General features: G+C 40.3%; 3 protein-coding genes across 4 annotated transcripts; all 3 read left to right on the top strand.

The window, feature by feature from the left end:
• The first annotated feature begins 1,855 nt into the window (after positions 1–1,855).
• hoxc8a (homeobox C8a) lies at positions 1,856–4,716 on the top strand. Its single transcript, XM_030733184.1, has 2 exons — positions 1,856–2,589; positions 3,926–4,716. Exons 1-2 carry the CDS (start codon positions 2,154–2,156, stop codon positions 4,240–4,242), a joined length of 753 nt encoding a protein of 250 aa, XP_030589044.1. The 5' UTR covers positions 1,856–2,153; the 3' UTR covers positions 4,243–4,716.
• Positions 4,717–14,104: 9,388 nt separating this feature from the next.
• hoxc6a (homeobox C6a) lies at positions 14,105–16,050 on the top strand. Of its 2 annotated transcripts, none has more exons than XM_030733185.1 (2): positions 14,105–15,009; positions 15,452–16,050. In XM_030733185.1, exons 1-2 carry the CDS (start codon positions 14,613–14,615, stop codon positions 15,760–15,762), a joined length of 708 nt encoding a protein of 235 aa, XP_030589045.1. In that variant the 5' UTR covers positions 14,105–14,612; the 3' UTR covers positions 15,763–16,050. The 2 variants fall into 2 exon arrangements, with proteins under 2 accessions (XP_030589045.1, XP_030589046.1); XM_030733186.1 differs by having other exon boundaries at positions 14,110–15,009; positions 15,455–16,050.
• A 1,404-nt stretch (positions 16,051–17,454) lies between these two features.
• On the top strand, positions 17,455–20,340 carry hoxc5a (homeobox C5a). The gene is made up of 2 exons (XM_030733187.1): positions 17,455–18,071; positions 19,310–20,340. Exons 1-2 carry the CDS (start codon positions 17,597–17,599, stop codon positions 19,516–19,518), a joined length of 684 nt encoding a protein of 227 aa, XP_030589047.1. The 5' UTR covers positions 17,455–17,596; the 3' UTR covers positions 19,519–20,340.
• The last annotated feature ends 433 nt before the right edge of the window (positions 20,341–20,773 follow it).

Here is a 20,773-nt window from a genome sequence, read left to right as displayed (position 1 = left end):
GGTTTAGTGACACATCTCGACACTAGATGACGCTGTAGGTCCGTGTTTTGAGGAGTGTGTCTGCACTGAAGAGCTTTTTTACAGCTCTGTGGCTTGGCTGAAGAGCGAAGAGTAACCTATCGATGACAAAATGACAGATATGGCCACCAACCACATTTTGTGTAATAGGCCACAGAGCAGCAATCCGGAATACAGCCAGCTGGTTGTTGTGCTGGCCAAACAATCTGTGCAAATACAGTATTAGTCTTTGCACTAGAAAAAAAAAATCCTGATTATGTTTTTGTTATTTTTTCAGTTCTAAAAACTCCTCCATTGTCTGTGAATTTATGAGTTAACATGGGTGTTTTGTGGCTGGTAGTTACAATTGCTGCTCAATTCAAAAAGCAGGTCTGCATTTATATGCAATACATGTATGCAGCTTTTTTTCAATTAAGCATGTATGGGATAATACATCATAATCCATAATCTGTGTAATTGTTTTGTATTTGTTGCCCTTGTTTTTTATGCTGTAAATTCAAGACAAAAAACAGACTGTGATGCTTTATTTAAAAACAAAAATCAACAAAATCAACAATTAATAAAGAGCCAAAAAGCATATTTAACCAAAGACTACTTTATTAGCAGTTACTAAACAGTTGCAGCTGTAACATAAAATAAATAAATACTGTGCAATAAATATCAACAAAGCAACATGGACAACAAAATCGGAAACCACAACATAATAATAATAATAATAATAATAATAATAATAATAATAATAATAATAATAATAATAATAATAATAATACTCTCCATTAAAGAAAGGGCTCCCTGTTCTATTTCTGTCCTCAGTCCGTGTCGGTTGTAACGTCTGTACCAACAATTCAAAGTCTCCAACAAGTGATTGGCAATCTGCATATTTATAGAGTGTGAAAGGTCTATAAATTCGCCCAGTGCGCCTTTCATATTTTACGATGATGTGTAGAAAACGTCACTAACCCCACAAAACCCACACAGGCATATTTGGAGAGAGAGACCATACAAGTACTGAGCTGGGAATCGTGCGCGTTGATTGCGCCTAAACATCCAATGTTAAATTTTATGAACTCCCCCGTGTGAGATTTACTGCCCATCCACGTCGGTTTTACGGGGTCAGTAAGTGGCACCTAGCATTCATAGGTCGTGTTTATATTTTGCGTGCGTCGGTGCTTTAGAGCGCCTGGCGCAAACATGTCGCCTTGGCCTTTACACGATTTGCGTCCAGCAATGTTTTGTCCTATACTCGCTGTTTTGCTTGCAAGACTGAATAGCTTCAAGTTTGTGTTGTTTTTACTTTTAATACCGTTTAATACTCTTGATAAACTCCCCCACATATCACAGTGACCTAATGGAGCCCATGAAAAGCCAACTGTTTTCTGGGAACTTGTATATAACCTTCGAGGCACGACAGGGAAAAACAGCAGCTTACAGCAGCTTTATCCGTTTAGAAAGGGGAAATCTTCCCTGCTTTAAACACTTCATAACCTCCATACAAAGAAGCAAAACTATAAATTCAGACTACAGAGGAAATGTATCATGCTTCATAGTCTTTATATCGCAACCATTTCACAACTCAGTTGTTCAGCCTGTAACAAAGCTTTTTTTGTGATAAACATAACATTGATCATATTTACAGCCTCTTAGATTGTTGGTTATGATTAGTGAAGCCTCTCTCAAGGTGGATATACGTAGGGCCCACGTCTGACCGGTCATGGAAAGATGAAGGGGTGGGGGGGGGAGGTTGGAGGAGGGTGGGGGAGCCTGTGGTGGGGGTGGTTGGGTGGGAATCTGAAAAAAGGAAAAAGAAAGAAAAGAGCAGCGCCTGTGACTGTGCCGGTCGAGCGAGCCAGCTGTAACCTTAGCTAACATACATCCAAAGCACATGCCATGAGCCGGTTTTGAGGTTGCAAAACCTGGGGAAAAAAAACACTCACGACTGCGAGAGAAATCCGATGAGAGGAACGGCTCAGAGAGAGTGAGCTGCCGTAGATTGTCCAAAGGGGCAGCGTTTCTCCTAGTTCCGGTTTGTCTGCTTGTGTGCGCTGTGCGAGTTGGGACCCTAAACAAAAGGCTGCCATCATCCTAAAGGAGATATTCTACTGCGAGAGAGCCCGTCTGCTTGATGCTAACTAAACATGAGCTCCTATTTTGTTAACCCTCTTTTTTCTAAATACAAAGGCAGCGAGTCACTGGAGCCAACTTACTACGACTGCAGGTTTCCACAAAGCGTTGCCCGCAGCCACACGCTGGTTTACGGACCCGGAGCAGCCGCACCGGGTTTTCAGCACCCTTCCCATCATGTGCAGGACTTTTTTCACCACGGGACCACGGGGATCTCCAACCCTGGATACCAGCAAAACCCCTGCGCTTTGGCTTGCCACGGAGACGCAACGAAATTTTATGGATATGAAGCCCTTCCAAGGCAAACGCTTTATGGTACCCAACAAGACGCAAGCCTAGCGCAATACCCAGACTGTAAATCCTCGAGCAGCTCTAACCCCGGAGAAGGACAAGGCCACTTAAATCAAAACTCCTCTCCCAGTCTTATGTTTCCTTGGATGAGACCCCACGGTCAGAATCATACAATTATTTCCTATTCTTTCAGTGTTACCGTTTGGTGCGCGTGTGTCACTGTGTGTCTGCCTGTGTGTATGTGTCTGTGCATGTGTGCTAAATACGCTGGGTGCACAAGAGTGTGTCTCTAAACCATAAAACAAAATAAGTCAGAGAACATGATGAGGCACATACAACCTGAAGTGCAGGCTGCTGTTACTCTGCAGCACATGCCCATACAGGGCTGAATGGTTGCTTTCCAAAGTGCCTTTAATCGCTGAATTGCTGATTACAGCCACATGACACCGGCTCTTTGAAGTCAATTATCGTTCACATAAGATATTTCACAAACTCTGATAGTGCTAGGAAGAGGGATGAATAAGTCATAGTCCAAAATATGAAGATACCACACACACTAGCTGCATGCAGAGTGACAGGGGGTTAGCTGAAACACAACATACCACGATTACCCAGAATCCGGGTTTTAGAGGTTTGGGGGTAATTTGACCCACAGGCCCACTGTGGCTCAGACTCATACAGCCATAATCATAAGGGCTTTGTAGATATTACCCCTTCCATTCATGGATCGTTCTATTCAGGCTATCAGGCTACTTTAACTCCACACAGGTGTAAGCTGCATTTTCCCCCCTGCTCAGATATATGCACCCCTAGATTGTCCCCATTTGTTGTTACAACAACTTTATCTGATCTTTATCTTCTCGTTATTTTCCTTGCCTCGTTATTTTCCTCCTGCATGAACATGAATGAAAACGTCAGTCAGGCTCATGGGCTCTGCTGCAAGAGGAGCCATTCTAGTTTTTGTAAACATCCCTCCAAATCTGACATGGAGTAGTATATGGATTTTGTTTGTAGGATTTTAACGTCATTAAATTAATAGGGATTTAGGACAATTTTACCTTCATGTAAAGACTGAAAACTGAACTTCAAAATATTTAATACTAGATTTTACTCCTCTAAGTCTTGGGGGAAGTGAGTGTAAAGTTGCATCACACCTGCAGAACTGGAAATGGAGCAGACATGAGTGTAAATTATTGTTACTTAAAAGACATTTATTTACAAATCCTAAACATGCTACGGACTCTATTGTGGGTGGTATGTGTGTACACTGATATATGTTTCTGCTAATGGAAACTCTAATATATCCAGCTTAAAAAAGACATTTACCCGCTCTTTCTTTTTAGTGAGTGTGATTTGGCGTGTGTGAGAGCTGAACTGGATTAGTGATTGTGCAGAGGAGAGAAGTAATTGCAGAAAGAATCTGCATCATCTGAATGTCTTTATAGGGAAATCGTGGTCAGCCCAGCTAACCTCTGGCTTTATTTTATATTTCAAGCCCCAGGAAGACGGAATGGGAGGCAAACCTACAGTCGTTACCAAACTCTTGAACTGGAGAAGGAGTTTCTGTTCAACCCTTACCTGACCCGTAAGAGAAGGATCGAGGTGTCCCACGCCCTGAGCCTCACCGAGCGGCAGGTGAAGATTTGGTTTCAGAACAGAAGGATGAAGTGGAAAAAAGAGAACAACAAAGACAAGTTTCCGGGTCAAAGAGGAGAGGCTGAAGCCGAGGCCGAGGAAGAGGGCAACGAGGACGGTGAAGGGGAAGAGGGAGAAGAGAAAGAAGCGGAAGAGAAAGAAGAGACCAAGGAGTGATTTTATGGGCCTTTTATGGTTATATGGGTGAAAAAGAAAAAAAAGGAGAGGTCCCATAAACAGACGAAGAGTCACAAGGAGACAGAGAGCGTCAACTTTATGACCACACTTCTATTTTGTCAAGAGGGATCAGGAATCCCACCAATATTGCTGTCATAAATAGACAAAATTCTCCCTTCTCTAGTTTATTCTAACATAATACGCATTACCATTTGGATTTCTGTAGAAGCTACAGACGCTTGTAGCGTTTGTTTTCGTTTCATAGAACTCTTGCCGTTGTTAAAAAAAAAAAAAAAAAAAAAAGAGAGGAGGGTAAATTAAAACGCATGTTGGATGGAAAATGGCGTAGCTATTTTTTACAAATTTGCTTTTAATAATAACTGTATCAAAAGCGTAGCCAAATAAGATCAAAACATGACCAACGCCGACCTGTGTTGTAAATAGATTATAGCCTACATTTAAAAAAAAAAAAAAGACTTCAAAGTAGCCTTTCCGAAATTGTAACAGAAATGTAGGCCTATAACTTAGTAGTATGTGTTAAGACATCATCGCAACAGCTGCATTGGCTAGCAGCCTATGTATAAACCACAAGTTTTATTATTATAATTGTTACTGTTTTACTCGTTTTCATGTGACAGCCATTAGCTCCTCAGACATCTTTCTCTAGGATTACCAGGAAACTGCAATCGTTTTGGAATCCTTTGATGCTACCTAAACCTGGGGAAATTGCAATAGAGATTTCTGAATATAGAGATTTCATATGGTTTTAATTTTAAAGTGTTCTATATCAACCTTATATTATTAAGTTATGTATGTAGCATTTACCCAACAAACAATATACACTTGTTGAAGACAATTTGTGAGTCTTGGGAAGACAATTAGCTCAAAGCCAAGCAAACACTTTTGAGATTGTACCACAGCACTACCTAAACTCAGAGCTTTGCCTTTGCAGAATTTATATTCCACATTTGTGGCATCGCTCTGATTTGATCGCAAGCTATTTCCCCAACAACTAAAACTGCCTATAACGCACATGTACTGTGTATGATAACAACTGCTACAATTACAACGATTTTAAAGTAAGGGAATTTGAATTTTTATTTTAATGTGCTGGTGATATAGCGTAGTTGTTTTGCACTGAATATAATCTTTATGTACGTCTTGTTATATATTGATGTTAACCGTATGCTCGTTTTCTGGTGTTTCTCCTGTGAAAGACGGAATTGTGTGTCCCCGCCATTGTTGATGTAAAAACACGAATAAACAAGATGGCCTACTATCGTTTTTGTTTTTATTGAGATTATGCACTTGCTTATTAAAAAAATAAAAACAAAAAATACACAGATATTTTCAACACCCTTATATACATAAAAATGTGATGCAGTGTAGTGCTTTTTTTTTTTTTGCCAGTGTTTTCTCCTCCCATATTATAAAAAGGTCAAAATGAATTTCTGTTCTCATGCAGGAGCAATAATAAGTAGTTAATGTGCAGGGGAAAAAAATCAATCCGAATAATTCAAAGTTGATGATTTGATGATGCTTTGATCTTCAGCCTAGGCACCCAAAGAGTGCTTCGGCAGGAGGGAAGGTAGTGCAGAAGCCTCCTAAATAAAGTTTTCCTAATTTAAACTTTCCAAATTGTTCGATTAAAAAAATCGCCAGACACGCGTTTGCGGATGTATCCCTTTACCTTTTAAGGAAAGACAGCGAATCCCATTCACAGCAGGCCTACTCTCCAAAGCCTGAGTCGTATTTGATTCATCCTCTTAATAAGAAACTTCCTCTCTTCGGGGAGGACACGAAGCTTTCCTTAATGAATCTTGGGATGAATGATGGCTGTTTGAGAGATGAGATGAGCAAACATTTGACGTGTTATGTTAATAATCAAACAAAGTAATGGCAAAGCTTGAGGGAGGCTTTATCTGTCAGAGGCCATACATTTGCAAGGTGTTGTGTGAATCTTGTGTCCAGACAAACCGCCGGAATGCATCAGAGTGCTGAAATCAAAGGAATGGGAGGCCGAGTGCAGGTAACAGGTAACACTTCTCTTGTTCAGTTCAGCTTTGGAACAGACAGAGGACATGAGACGGCGACGTGAAACCTGAGTAACACTGATGTAGCACAAATACTGCCATAAGTATCAAGCGGTACACCAGTGTGGGTCTTTTAAAGTGCTGTTAAGCGGGGTAAAATACCACTACTTACTCGATCACATCAGCCCATAATAGAAATGTGAGCCCTCTTTTTCTAAACATGTAATTCGACCTCATCCTCCTCTCCGTCTCAAGCAAATTCTATCGGATCTGCTTTTTTTTTTTTTTTAATTGAAAGACTAAAACCGAACGAGTTTCCTCGCATTGTTTTTATTTTTTTACTATGAGTTTAATGTGTCATTAGAAATATTTCCAAAGTAAATAATAGTAGTAAATATAATATAACAGTACCCGTCACTTTGAATAATTTAGCTGCCTCATTTTAGTGTTAGGCAGCTAAATTATTCAGTCTGTTGCTTTTTATTTGCTCACTTATAGACTATTTAAATACGCTTTGATGTGTTTATGAGACATTTGTGGATGCAAATACATTACAGTACAATGCTAAGCTGTGAGTGTTAGAGGACTTTATGTTATTTAGTTAAATAAGAGTCTACATTTAAATGCAATTCAAAATATTATGTATTTGAAGCCAAACTGTGGTAATTGGAAAATCAAAGTCTTGTAAGAATTTTTAAAATTTTTTTTCAGAAATAGAAACAAACAAACAAAACAAACAAACAAACAAAAGAAAAAACAAAAAAAAACGAACAAACTTGCTGTATTTGCTTTTTTTTTCATCCATTCATTTTCTTCCGCTTCTTCTCTAATTCAGCTTCGCGGGTAAAATGAAATAATAAATATAAATACACATTTTTCAAGGGCACCATTTATCAAGCATGTGTAATAAAGCGGTATCACACAGCCTAACGGAGGAACGCAGAACGAAAGCAGTGTTCAAGGCTTTTCAGCTGATCTTTAAGTGTCAAAAAGCAGACAGATCTACGTTACCTGCAAACTCATTCTTGAATTAAACATTTTCACTTGATCGCAATCCAGACTGAGGCCAAAAGGTAGCAGAGTCCTTCGTGTCTCCTTTTTTTTTCTTTTTTTCTTTCCCCTAGTAGTGGCTTTTTATTCCCCCTTTTTTCTCTTGGATCAAACAATGTTGCGTCAAAGCGCAACCTTTTCAGTGTTTATTTCTCTGTTTACGTGCGCTTTGTCTCTAGAAAATTTCCGGAAGTATCCCTTAGTCACAGCTATCCCGCATCCCGTATTGTCCCTTTATGTGTGCATGTATGTGTGTGTGTAGTTTTAACAGAGGGTTGACATGACCAATAAAGTTAAGTGTACCTGCTGTAAACTTTATTGGCGGTGTAAAGACGCGGCTTGGCCTGCATCTTTTGTGTGCCTCAGTTCTGTGTGGAGATGACGGCCTGCAAGGACAAGATGCGCTACGCAGACTAGTGTGTAAGAGAAATTTTGTTGGTTATTTGTTTGTGGAAAATGCATTTTATTCGTCATCAGACCACAAGTCATGTGATTATTTTAAGGAGAAGCCAGAGGACTTCCTCTAATAGGATTGAAGAGATAAAAGCTGCATGCTGGGCTTAAATTAAATGATGTGCCTGTTGTTGTTCTCTTCATCTTGAACAGTCTCTCTCTCGTATTACCATACAGTATATTTGCTGATGGTCAAGAAAGTCTGCTCTAAAGTAAGTGACCTCATTATCGACTTTTTATGATTAAGGTGTAGAATTTATGCAAAGGCGATATTTGTTTTCTTTGTGGGTGTTTTGCTGCTAGTAGCCGATGAAAGTTTGCAATAGATTTGCAATGTTGCTTGTTATAAGTGTGTTCCCTTTTCAGGCTCGAACGCTGCTTCACTCGCCTTGTAAGTATATTTTGTAGCTAATTACCTAAAGCAGGCATCGTTGTTGATATTATGCTGGTAGCTGTTGTGTCTGCGTATTTGATATTGGATGTGAGGAGCAGACTATCCTGACATCTGTTTGTTGTCATTTGAGACGCACAGGTCCTTATATGGAAGTAGAGTTTGTCCTAATTGAAGTTTAATTAGTTGGATCTCCCTTTCTTTCTGTCTTTTTCTATCTCCCCTGCCTCTCTTTCCCACGCACACACTTTTATTTCCTATTTCCCAACTGGTCTGGGTACATCTTGGCATACAGCTTGTCCACCAGGGGAACTGTCATATTTTGTCACATGTCTGAAATGTGACAAATTGGGGATTTCGCTGTCGCGCACGATATTGTTGGCCGTTTAGTTTTGTGCAATCGGAAAAAAAAGAAAAAATGAGAAAAGACAAGATGGGTGCAAACATTCCTGGTTGTTAAAGGGAGAAATTTACAGCTGAGTAATAAAAGTTTACGACTGAATCCTTTCTGCGATTGGCTGAAGCGAGCCACGTGGCACAGGCTCTATGAACATGAACTTTATGCTGTTGTCTATTCTCTGTTCCTTCCCCTGTATCAGCAGCAGTCTAAGCTTGGGCGTAGAAACATTTTTTTTTCTTTACTCCAATATTTAAAAAAAAATGCTGCACAGTCATCTTGGCACTGCTGCGCGTATTATTCACCCGATCCCCGACTTCCTGACAGAGCGATCTTCGGGACAGTCGCCGCCTCTACGAGCCGCTGCCTGCGTTTATTCCCCCACCGGAGGCAATAAAACCACTGGGACAGCAAATGGAACAAGAAAGCCTGCTAGAAAAGACTTTCCCCGGCAGACACCCTGTCTCCATAAGCTGCTTATCGCCGGAATGTGAGCACGGCCAGCAGCACACAGGAGATGTGCGCTGTGTTGATATATCCCACTCGCCATCGTGACCCTTCAGCTGCTTTGTTGGACCACAGTGACGCTTGAAATTGTGGAGAGCCTGCCGGGGGTAAGATTACACACTCTTCTACCTGCCTTTTCCGAACCTTTTAATGATCTGTTTCTCAGTCGGCTAGTGGCGTTGAAATGATGCAACATTGTGAGTGTGCGAAATCAAGAGAAGCTGAAGGTGTCTATTCAGTGTAGCTGTGACCTGACCTGTAGCCTGGGAGGGTGCTGAAGCCCGGGGCGGTTGTCATTATTCCTTGCTGGCTAGTGTAGCAGCACCTGCGTGGATAATGGCCGCTTTAGCCTACATCGAGTGTGTGTTTTTAAAGGTTCTGTGCCAGCCCGTTGTAATTGATTGCCTTGTGATAGTAAACTTTCTCATCACTCACATAGGCCCTTCTGACCAGGCAGTGACAGATGATATTCATTCCTGGCTGATGTTATGTAATAATTATGCTTTGTTTCCATATCTGCTGCCATACGTTTAACCCAGTTTGTGCCAGCAGCCTGAATAACATCTATAGGCAATTTCACACACTCCTATGTCACACGCACACACGAGAAACACATAGGCTTACTGTATGTACACAGTGACACAGTGGTAGCTCCCGGCAGTGCCCCCTAGCGACCAGAAGGGTCATATGGATGTGGGCGGGTATTGAGGCTTGTTGTTTACGGCTGCCGGTTTTCGGCGGTGGTTCACTGCGGATGTCAGCTGATACACTGCTGCCAGCGAGTAACTGCTCGACCTGACACCGAGGAGTGTTTCTGATTTGTTGTTGTCACTTCGGAGAATGAGATTCGTCTGCTTTATTGTTTTGTTTCAACGTGCTGAAATTAAGTGATCTGTACAAGATATTGCTCTGTCACATAATCACTGACGACATTCGTGAGAGTTAGCATTTAATTTTATTCACAGCATCTGTAACAAAAAAAAAACAAAAAAAAAGACAGAAAGAAAATTGTAACAATTATCGCCAATATCATCAACACCAGCAGCAACAGCATCAGACATTTAACAGTGGCAAATATGGCGTCAGAACTGAGACAGAATGAATTTATAAAGTACATTGTTTATATTATGTTGTACAAGAATTGTGCGACATTACATCAAACACATTTCAGTTTTTGAAATTTCTTTCAGACAAAAAAATACTAAAATAAGTAAATAAATATATGACATAAATCCAGGTAAATTATTTTACGTTATTCTGAAAATATGGAATAACACACACGAGGCTGGAAGTTGTCAAGTGTGTGTGTGTGTGTGTGTGTGTGTGTGTGTGTGTGTGTGTGTGTGTGTGTGTGTGTGTGTGTGTGTGTGTGTGTGTGTGTGATAGAAACCAGAAAAGCCTGAGTAAAAATAAAATAAAAGGAAATAAAATAAAATAAAGGGAAGATAATAAATTGGCGGATCACTGTAAGACAAAGTATATACAAAGTGTATCCATTACAGAAGGACCCAAAGACATCTTAAATAACACTGTGTGTGTGTGTGTGTGTGTGTGTGTGTGTGTGTGTGTGTGTGTGTGTGTGTGTGTGTGTGTGTGTGTTGTCAGACAGCAGGAAGTAGTTTCTATGCATTTGAAGTTTGAGGCTGTTTTATCAAAGCCCAGCTTGAGGAATTGTCCTCTCTTGTCTGCGTACAGACTAAATATTGTTTTATGTAATAAAGCGATTTGATGTGTTTCTGTCTCCTGCTGAAGCTCAGCAGTCCAGCGCTTTCAATCTTGTAAAATACAATTATTGGCACAGCCTCGTTGTGGAAGCCTTTAAATTCTTTTAACCTACTGTTAAACACGTTGTTTGCTTTTCCCTTATGAAACATTGCTGTTGCAATGGATCGTGTCCGCTGCTGCCCAGCACTATGCCTGCAGAGAGAGAGAGAGAGAGAGAGAGAGAGAGAGGGAGAGAAAGAGGGCCCATTTAATAGATGCCATTTGAGTTGTTAGGTAAATCTTGGTTGAAATAAGAAGGGAAAACCACAGTCCATTGTTTTGCCCTGCAGTGTTTTTAAACCCAGAGATAGGCTCGCATTAAACTCCATGAAGTCATGAATCTGTCCGCATCACCACATTTAGAACCTCACTTACAAATCCCGACAGGACCAAAATTTTGCCTACTAATGGCCATAATTTATGATGTGTGGATCAACATGCGCTCATTGGGCAACAGCTTCCTGAGTGCTTAACGAGCATAAAGTCGAACACTTCCGGACATTAATTGGGCTAGCCAGCGATGGTAAAGTGCTTATAGAGGGCTTTACATTGTTAGTATGTGAATTACTCCTTATTAGTAAGGTTAGAAGCGGGGGAGAGGAAAAAGCATCAGAGGATGACCAGACTTTGCCCCTCTTGCTGTGTTTTTAATCATGGCTGATAATGTAGAAATTTTAAAGGTCCCGTATAACTAATACTGAGTGATGTTGTGATGTTAGATATTGAAAGCTGTATCTAAGAAGAAAATAGAAGCTACGGCGGATGTGGATGGACCATGTAGTGCTGCAGAGGAGCAAGCTGTCAAAGTTAGGCCTTCAGCACGAGAACTAATTAAAGCCTAAAAATGAAACCAGTAATAATAATAATAATAATAATAATAATAATAATAATAATAATAATAATAATAATAATAATAATAATAATAATAATAGTTTGGTCTTCGTTGCGCATCACCATATAAAACTACAAATTCAGGGCATATGGCACTCACGAATTAATTATTAATGATCGTTATTAATTTCCATGGTTAGAACTAGACTGTTAGAGTATTAATAGTAATTTATTATTTCGCTTTTAGACCTTCTTGTTTCATGCATTCATCGTTGGACATAATGTTCCTTTTTAAAAATTGTGGAAACGTGCAGCAAACGCTTGCTCTCCTTCCTGCATCAAAAGCCGTGCGCGTAATTTGCCTCACGGGCCGCAATAAAACACTAAAACACGAGGGAAAGAATGACCTTTCTAATTCTGCACACTGACACAAGCTCTGCTGCATTCCAGTCTCTCCAGTCCACACATTGGCTTTACTGTTCAGCCTTTATTTACAGCCCAAAGTTTACAGACCAGCCTGTTCTTCGTGTGTTTGTGTGTGTAAATAACAACAAGGAAAATCTGTGTTTGGAAACGCAAATAATTTGAATGGATTTTGATGAAACAAAGACTGCTGAAAGTTGTATTAATTCCAAACACTTTGCTGTGTGGAGTAAATTATACCGACTGCATGGTGACAACAGCAGAAATTGTTAAATGAAGGAAAGCTTTCGCTAATCTATTGCACATTCCGTTTCTGCCATCACGAAAACGACTGACTATAATATATCACAAACACTAAATTTATCACGGTTTTTGTTCATAGTTCTGTTGTTCAAATTCAAATTTGATGTTCTAGCCAAAGTGGGGGATTTGACTTTTTATATTTCCAGCATTTAGTCTCCTTTAAAATTACACTACACTGAAAGACGCGAATTCACAGAACAAAATGGGAAATAAATTCCTTCTGCTGTTGGTTGGTTTCACCTTCGTCATCAAGTGATTTCGTTTCTTGATATCAAAAAGAAGAGGGGGAAAAAAAAAACAGTCCCAGGACGGAAATTGTGGGACATTGCTGGCAACAACTTTTGCGCTTTATTTGCCTCAAATCTGTGCGACGCGGATGTCACATATGGTCACAAATAGTTGAAGGGAAACTTTTACTGCACCAGCTACTTCCTTCTCTTTGTTCCTGTCTCTTTTATGGGCTATTCAGGATCCCAAACAACAGACCAAACAGCGTTGCACGTTTAGGCTGCAAGAATTCACTCTATTGAAGAAATCAATGAGGTGAACCAATAGGCTGTTGCAGCCAGTGGGACTGCGTTTAATAGACATTTTCACTAGCCTTATTGATTATTATTATATTGCTATCTGTTGCGGCTTGTTGCAGAAAAAAAAAATCGCTACAGTAATTTGAATAACTGTTTTAAGAACAAGTGTGGCGTTTTCGTTTCAATTCATTTAAAAAGTTTTTTTTTTTTGTTTTTTTTTAAATGAAACGGTGCAGAAATAAAAATGCGGTCTCGTTAAAGCAATTCATTTCCGTCTAATACAGAAAACTGCATTTGGAGGCAGTTCGTTTTGTCCAAACATGTGATCACGTTTTTCTAGAATTCTGCAAAACGCCTCTAAAGTAATTTCCAAACCCATCATTTGGTGCTGAGATAATTATCGGTTCCCGTTTCCTCTGTGTGTCACAGGAATGTCTAAGCATGATCACAAAGAGAGAGAAAAAATGAGTGGAACATCTGCATAAGCATTTTAACGAGTTGCCTATTATATTTTTGTGCGAAAAATTAATTTGAGCTGAGGTCTTCGTTTTTGTGAGTTTAATCATATTCCACCTGGGAACTAGCTGTGAACAGTGATGAGCTGGTTTGCACAATCGCACAATTGATTAGATTTTTTTCAAGATGGTGGCAGAAGTCATCTTCATAGGAGCATTTTCTTTCCCCTTTTTTTTTTTTTTTTTTTTTTTTTTTTTTTGCCATACCTGTCCTGCAAGCGGTTTTGCCTTTGCTTTGCCTCCACATGCTGTGCATTGCTTCTGATTCTTTGCCGGAGAGATTGCCGCCTGTGTTTCAAGGCTTTGCTGCAGAGATAGTTGTTGGTGAACTGGGGAACGTCACTTGTTTTATTGCCCTCACAGAACAGAGACCATAAACGCATTCTTAACACCGACACCCTCCCCCCAGTTCACTACAAAAGCATGGAAACTGGAAACTCGTTGATATGGCTGAGATAAACAGTGGTATATGTTGTGTTATGGAATAAAATTGGGTACAGGACACACATGTACACACACAGTCACTCACACAAGAACTTCGTATGACAGATAAATGGCTTTGTATTAGTAAATAGCTTTACTATGCTTGTTAATTTTCTAATGTTCACTAATTAATAGACATTTGTCCAATATTTCACGTATTTTCAATTATATTTCTTCCCCTCCTTCCTTCCTCTGAATGTGGTGACTGTCCTGAATGACATTGGCCACGTTTTCCATCTTGCTTTCTGCTTAAACACCACATGCTCATAAACTTCAAGCCAAAAACTTCTCACTCAGCCAAGCTGTATAGTGTGCCACTCCAAGTCTACGTTGTGTTTATCGACATTTAGCAGTAATGTTCAAGCTCTGAGCTAAAAGCTACAGTTTCTCCTCAACTCCTGCCTCTCAATTGGTGGAGAATGGTCAGCTGACATTGTCATATTGTCTCTCACCGAGCCAAGCCTCGGCTATAACACTCGGGTTTGTGCGTCTTAACCGGAGATTGGAAATTAATAATATTGAATCCTCAAAGTAGCTCACGTCCAGTTACAGAGGCAGAAAGTCGAGAAAAAAACGAAGACCTTGGAGAAAGGTGTGGTTGGTTGACACAGAGGGGAAGGAGATTTACTGAGGAGATTGAAAAGAGACCGATAAAGAAGTGGGGAGAGTTGGAGAGAGGGTTACAAGCAAGGTATGAATTCTTATTTCGCAAACCCGTCGCTCTCCTGCCATTTATCCGGTGGTCAAGACGTTTTGCCTAACGTACCCCTAAACTCCACCACCTATGACACAGTTAGACATTTTTCGTCGTACGGTGCCGCTGTGACCCAGAATCGGATATATGCACCTTTCTACTCTCCTCAAGATAATGTGGTTTTTGGGTCTGGCAGAGCACAGTATGAGTATGGATCAAACGTGTTTCTTCAAGACAAGGACGTGCTTCCCAGCTGCAGACAAACAAACATGGGACTCAATACACAAAGCCACATTGCTCAAGAGTACACTCTGGATCAAGGAAGAGCAGGAGCTCAGGAGCAGAAAAGTAACATCCCGATCTACCCGTGGATGCAGCGAATGAACTCACACAGCGGTGAGTTTTACTACGACAAATAAATTAAGGAAATGGGCCAGTTTTACGATATGTCTTACCAAGAGAGCAAGTTACTTTTTATGGCCCCATAAAACATTACTGTATCCCCTCGACTTGTAGATGGGCCTTAACATGTGCAAACAAACAGCTTTCATTTTAAGAATGATATAGTAGCCATAATCAGCAGAGTGAGATAGAGAGACTACTTAAGAAGCTTTCATAATTTTAGATAATACAGCAAAGATATCCTTTGAGATATTTTTTCTTACAGATAAAATGCGTTTATTTCTCTTTGTGGATTTAGAATGCAATTATGAATCCAACAATGAGGCAAAACGTATGCCTCCAAGTATGACTAGACTCCAGGCAGAGGCGCGTTTTTAAGTCAAACGTGACTTCGCGTTGTTGACGCTTAAATGAGTGACTTTACTTTGTCTCCCAGCAGGAGTGGGCTACGGGACAGATAGACGCAGAGGACGGCAAATATACTCTCGTTACCAAACGCTTGAGCTGGAGAAGGAATTTCATTTCAATCGCTACCTGACCAGGCGCAGACGCATCGAGATCGCGAATGCGCTTTGTTTAACAGAGCGGCAGATCAAAATCTGGTTTCAGAACCGGCGCATGAAATGGAAGAAAGAGAGCAACCTGACCTCCACGGTGACTGGAACTGAACAGACAGGAGCGTCTCAAGAGCAGGAACGCAATGGCGCAATGGAAGAAGGGAAAGATGAAGACAAGAAGAAAGAATAGCTAAAAAAAAAAAAAATAAAGACGTGGAAAAAAAACCCACACGTTGACCATTAAAAACCAACATAACTACCTAAAAATCTACATGGACTTGAGAGCGACTTCACTGCATGATTGCTACCCCGCAGCTCTCCCAGTTTTATTTCATGTTGACCACAGGAGTGTTGAGCCTTAGAAATCCAAATTATTTCAGCCACACTTTGGCCGCTGTGATGTGTGGAGAACTGAGGATTTTGTTTTATTGCAAATGTCACACTTGTATTGTGAAAATAAAAGAAGTATTAATTTCTACCTATCTTCCTATGCCAGGAAATCTGTGTATTTACCCCCCACACCCCATCCATCACTGTGAAACTCTTTGATCACCTCACCATAATACAGTGTTGCTCTGACTAAACTCATTATTGTACATGCACATTCCATGGAGGCAAAGGAGCGGGCGGACCCTTGATCACAATATAATCTAGTACTTGAATCGTCCGCAGGAAAGGCCCCTGCATAAAACTGAAAGTTGCACGGATAGTCTCCAGTCCACACACACACACACACACACACACACACACACACACACACACACACACACACACACACACACACACACACACACACACACACACACACACAAAACTCAAATGTCTGTATATAATAAAAATAACAGTATATAATGTAAATCCCGTGGAAACGTAATGTGCATTTAGCCGCTTTGATAGACGCTGCATAACAAAAAAAATTGCGCTTAGTCCCCCCTTTTTTTCATCATTTGACACCACATGCTTCCTTGTGAGATAGATTTGTACACTAGTAATTCTTCACCTTTGTTTGAGAGTCAAACATTAATGTTTTGTCATAACTGTGTATCACGGAATAAAATATTTGTAAAAATTCCACCTTCGTCCTCTGTGTTTCATAAGTCAGATGAAGACTGGCCTCTCAAATACGCACTTAAATACGCAGAGGTTTCTTAAATACGCACTAAACTTTGATTTTAAAATTTAGCTTCTTTTATAAATGTTATCGTGGCCTGTTTGGTCAGGAGGCTGTTAAGGACGTAGGGAAGAATTTGGACGTTAAAGATATTTTTTAAACAAATTTGGACCCTTAAGCCAATTTTGGCCTCTCAGGTATGAGACCTGTGTATTCGACGCTGATATTGGTATGAAACGGGAATTAGCTACTGTTAAGCTACTGTCCAACACGGTAACAGTCCCGTCGCTGTAGTCATATAAACTCCCAACAACGTTCAAGTTTTAAGTCCATACACGTAGATATATTTTAACCTAGCTCATTATTATTATTATTATTATTATTATTATTATTATTATTATTATTATTATTATTATTATTATTATTATTATTATTATTACTGATGGTGGACTTGCAGCGTGTCCAGGGCACAGAACTCTGACCGCTCTTGACCGTCTTGCTCCATACCAGACACCAGATGACGCTCTTGTCTTACTGTCCTGCCCTTTTTGCGCTAAAGATCCCTGCCTGGTCCTCAGCAACCAACAGCTCAAAGTTTACCGGACACGTTTCTCCTATTCATCAATATCCCCATTGAGTATCAAAGCCAATTTATGACTGGCCAACATGCGCACGTGATCCCATACAAATACCCCATATTTGGGCAGCCCACGTCGGATCAAGAATTAAAAAAAGATACCAAAGCCTACTCCACCTATAAATCCTGGATTATTTTTTTTTAGGGCAGACAGCTGTGAATTTTCCAAAAGCGGCAACAAAGAAAAGCAATGATCAACAAAAACAAGGAAAAAACCGCAACGTATAACCCGCAGCCCTGTCTGGTTTAAAAAGAAAGTGTCGGTGGTAGTTTGAAATGAGCTCTGTTGACAGCTCCAGTCTCAGGCAAACAAGCGAGACAAGTTCTCTTAACACTATGTTTAGTTTCGATCTATCTGGGCGCATGTCCAGCCATTATGAGGGTGTTAATGTGAACGGGATATTCTCTTGTCCCGTCCCCACGACCTCTGTTGAACGGGAGGAGATGAAAACTAGCCTGCGTGGCAATACGGATACTCCACTCCCGTCAGGACCACAAATAACCATGGTCTCCAGTAGCTCGTCTGTGGACGCCAGCGGGCTCAGCTACGGCAGCAGCAAGCTGCTCGGACGAGGGGCTGACAGAGACCAGGAGAGGAGCGCAAAATCCGGCGGCAACATGAGCCAAGAGAGCGACAGAAACGCGGATATCACGCAATCCGTGAAACGAAACACAAATGTGAACCAGCCTCAGGACAGTGAGCAGCGACCACAGATTTATCCATGGATGACAAAACTGCACATGAGCCACGGTAAAGTTTGCGTATTTTCTAAAGTGCAGCTAAGATGCTTTCCCTTATTCACTCTTAGCGCTACAACACTTCTTTTTGCCCGTTCCAGTGTCCCTCTTGAGTTTTATAGGCCAAACGCAGGAAATAATAAAAACTCGCGGTCATAAATTTTATGACAAAGGCATCCATTGCTCGTAAACCTGCTCTGTTACGGTGAAGATGTGATCTGCGCTGTGATTTATGGTGGTATAATTGGATAAGAGAACAAAAATGTGATAAAACTATGAAATAATATTACAAATTGAGAATCAAGTATTAGTTTTTGCCTTGCTTCGTTTATAGTCTTGGTCTAGCTATGTGTTTTACATCAGCACACACACTGTGAGAGAAAAGCTTTAGCCTTAAATTGAACTCTGTGAAACACCAATGCCCTGACCCAATCATGAACTTTTCACCTCTAAAAGATCTGAATAGGCATGCTTCTTCTCTATGTCTTGAAACCATTGGCTCACTATTGAGGCAACAAAATGTACATGGCGCACATTTGCTGCAAAAAGTAGTTGTTTTTTTTTTATGATCCTCCATATGCAAATATCTAGAAACACACTACAGGGAGGTTGAAATTATTTTTCTTCAGCAACACAACCCTATTTCTTTGCATGCTTGTACCCAGTCGGAAAAAATATCTGGAAAACATCACTTTCCTTTTCATCATCCCAAATTTTTTCACCCCCCCCCCTTTTTTTTTTTTAGAGTTTACATATCTGTTTCTCCCCCACACATCCTACTCCATTGCATCGTTATTATACCGAGGCCAGGGTTTTTACCGTGAAGCCCACATACTTTTAGTTACCAAATTCTACACATTAAATCATGATAAGATGTATTAAGTAATATTTTGTGTTTTTATGTTTTGCTGTGAAAGGATTAAGTGGGCCCTCTTCCTCTACACTGAGTATATTTATTTGAGGGTCTAGTTAACCATCCTTATCTGCATGACCATAAATTTTTATTGCACAAGTCCACAGTAAGTAATATCAGGTTAAAATTAGGTTATATAAAGATTTTTGATCTTTTAAATGGGGGTTGAAGGGGATTTAAATTAATGAATCCTTTCTTGTAGTGCTTATGGGTATCCAGGCTTTTGTAATAATATGTAATAGTAATGAATGTAATAATATTATGAGCCTATTATTTATATTCCACTTATTTTCCACACTAATGCTGCTGAAAGCTAACTCATTTTAATACCACTTCAGAATCGGAGGGTAAGCGGTCCAGGACCAGTTACACCCGGTATCAGACTCTGGAGCTGGAGAAAGAGTTTCACTTCAACCGGTACCTGAGCCGTCGCAGGCGCATAGAGATCGCCCACACTCTGTGTCTAAACGAAAGGCAGATCAAAATCTGGTTCCAGAACAGACGAATGAAGTGGAAGAAGGACTCAAAGATCAAAGTGAAGGAGTAAAAGTGCATCAGCGAATGCGGTGCACGCAGCACGTTTTCAGCCCCTCACTGCACAATGCTGGAGTGCCGCCTGACCTTCGGATGAACTGCTAGGAGCAATGACATCATGACACCGCTCTGTGTGCTTCATCACCAATTATGTGTCACTTGCTGCAGTTTGGGACCTAATGTATTGAATATCCCTCACTTTGATCAATCGGTTTACATTTCTAAATTAATTTGCTGCCCATGCGATGATAGCCTCACTTTACTGCACGAGGGGAACAGGGGGTTGAGGGGAGCTGGAACCGTCCCGCTGCAAAGCTTGGGTCTGCAGTACACTGAAATGCTGCACACAATACTAAAAATCAGTGTTTTTGAATGGTATAAGCGGGAGGTAACCTGCATAGCTCCCAACTCTATATCATCATGCATTACAAGGTCAGTGAATCAAATAAAGGCGAAAATATAAAATAAATAAAATAATAATAACAGTTCTGACTGCTTTGAAAATCAGTAGCAACAGTTAAATAGTTTTACAAATACTACTTCTCTCCCTCTTTTTCTTTTTCTTTTAAATTTACATGTTGCATTTAGGATGCTGTTGAATGTGTGTTCAATGAGCAATGTCCTTGTGAGTGGATTTACTGTCAAGACATCATCCATGTTGTCTGTCATATTCTTGTAACTCTGAATCACTATGTACAATTCAGTGACTGTATGTGATAATGTTGTAATGTGCAATGGAACATTTCTCTTCCCTCCTTTGTAAACTTAAGGTGCCTGATTAACACTAGGCCTACAATAACTGATAGATGGCCTGTTCGTTGATTGTAACCAATAAAGACTCATTAAAAGTAAGGAAATTCCCTACTGTCAACATATGCATTATTATTATTATTATTATTATTATTATTATTATTATTATTATTATTATTATTATTATTATTATACCTCACATCGAAGGTTGGTGGCGGAATTCAACTCACTTAGCCAAACTATTTATACATGCGTTGTCCTATTTGAGTCACGTTTCTTTAGTTTCACTCGGAATCAACAGATTTTCACTGACTTACAAACGCGCTCGGAAGTTTAGGGCCCCCATAAAACTTTATTGCCCCTTTTCCACCACTCGACCACTCGACCACTGGTACACTCCGTTTCCTGTTTTGTCAAGAAAGGAAGGGACGCACTTGCCTGTGAAAACACTCGCCCACAACACAAGGTGGATGCAAAACTTCGGTTTCCTGTGACCGCAGACTGGCGCGTCATCACTG

The sequence above is a fragment of the Archocentrus centrarchus genome, chromosome 7 (genome assembly GCF_007364275.1).
Source record: "Archocentrus centrarchus isolate MPI-CPG fArcCen1 chromosome 7, fArcCen1, whole genome shotgun sequence".
In the NCBI taxonomy this organism is placed as follows: Eukaryota; Metazoa; Chordata; class Actinopteri; order Cichliformes; family Cichlidae; genus Archocentrus; species Archocentrus centrarchus.
Note: the sequence above shows the minus strand (reverse complement) of the source record. Positions and strands in the feature narration are given on the sequence as shown.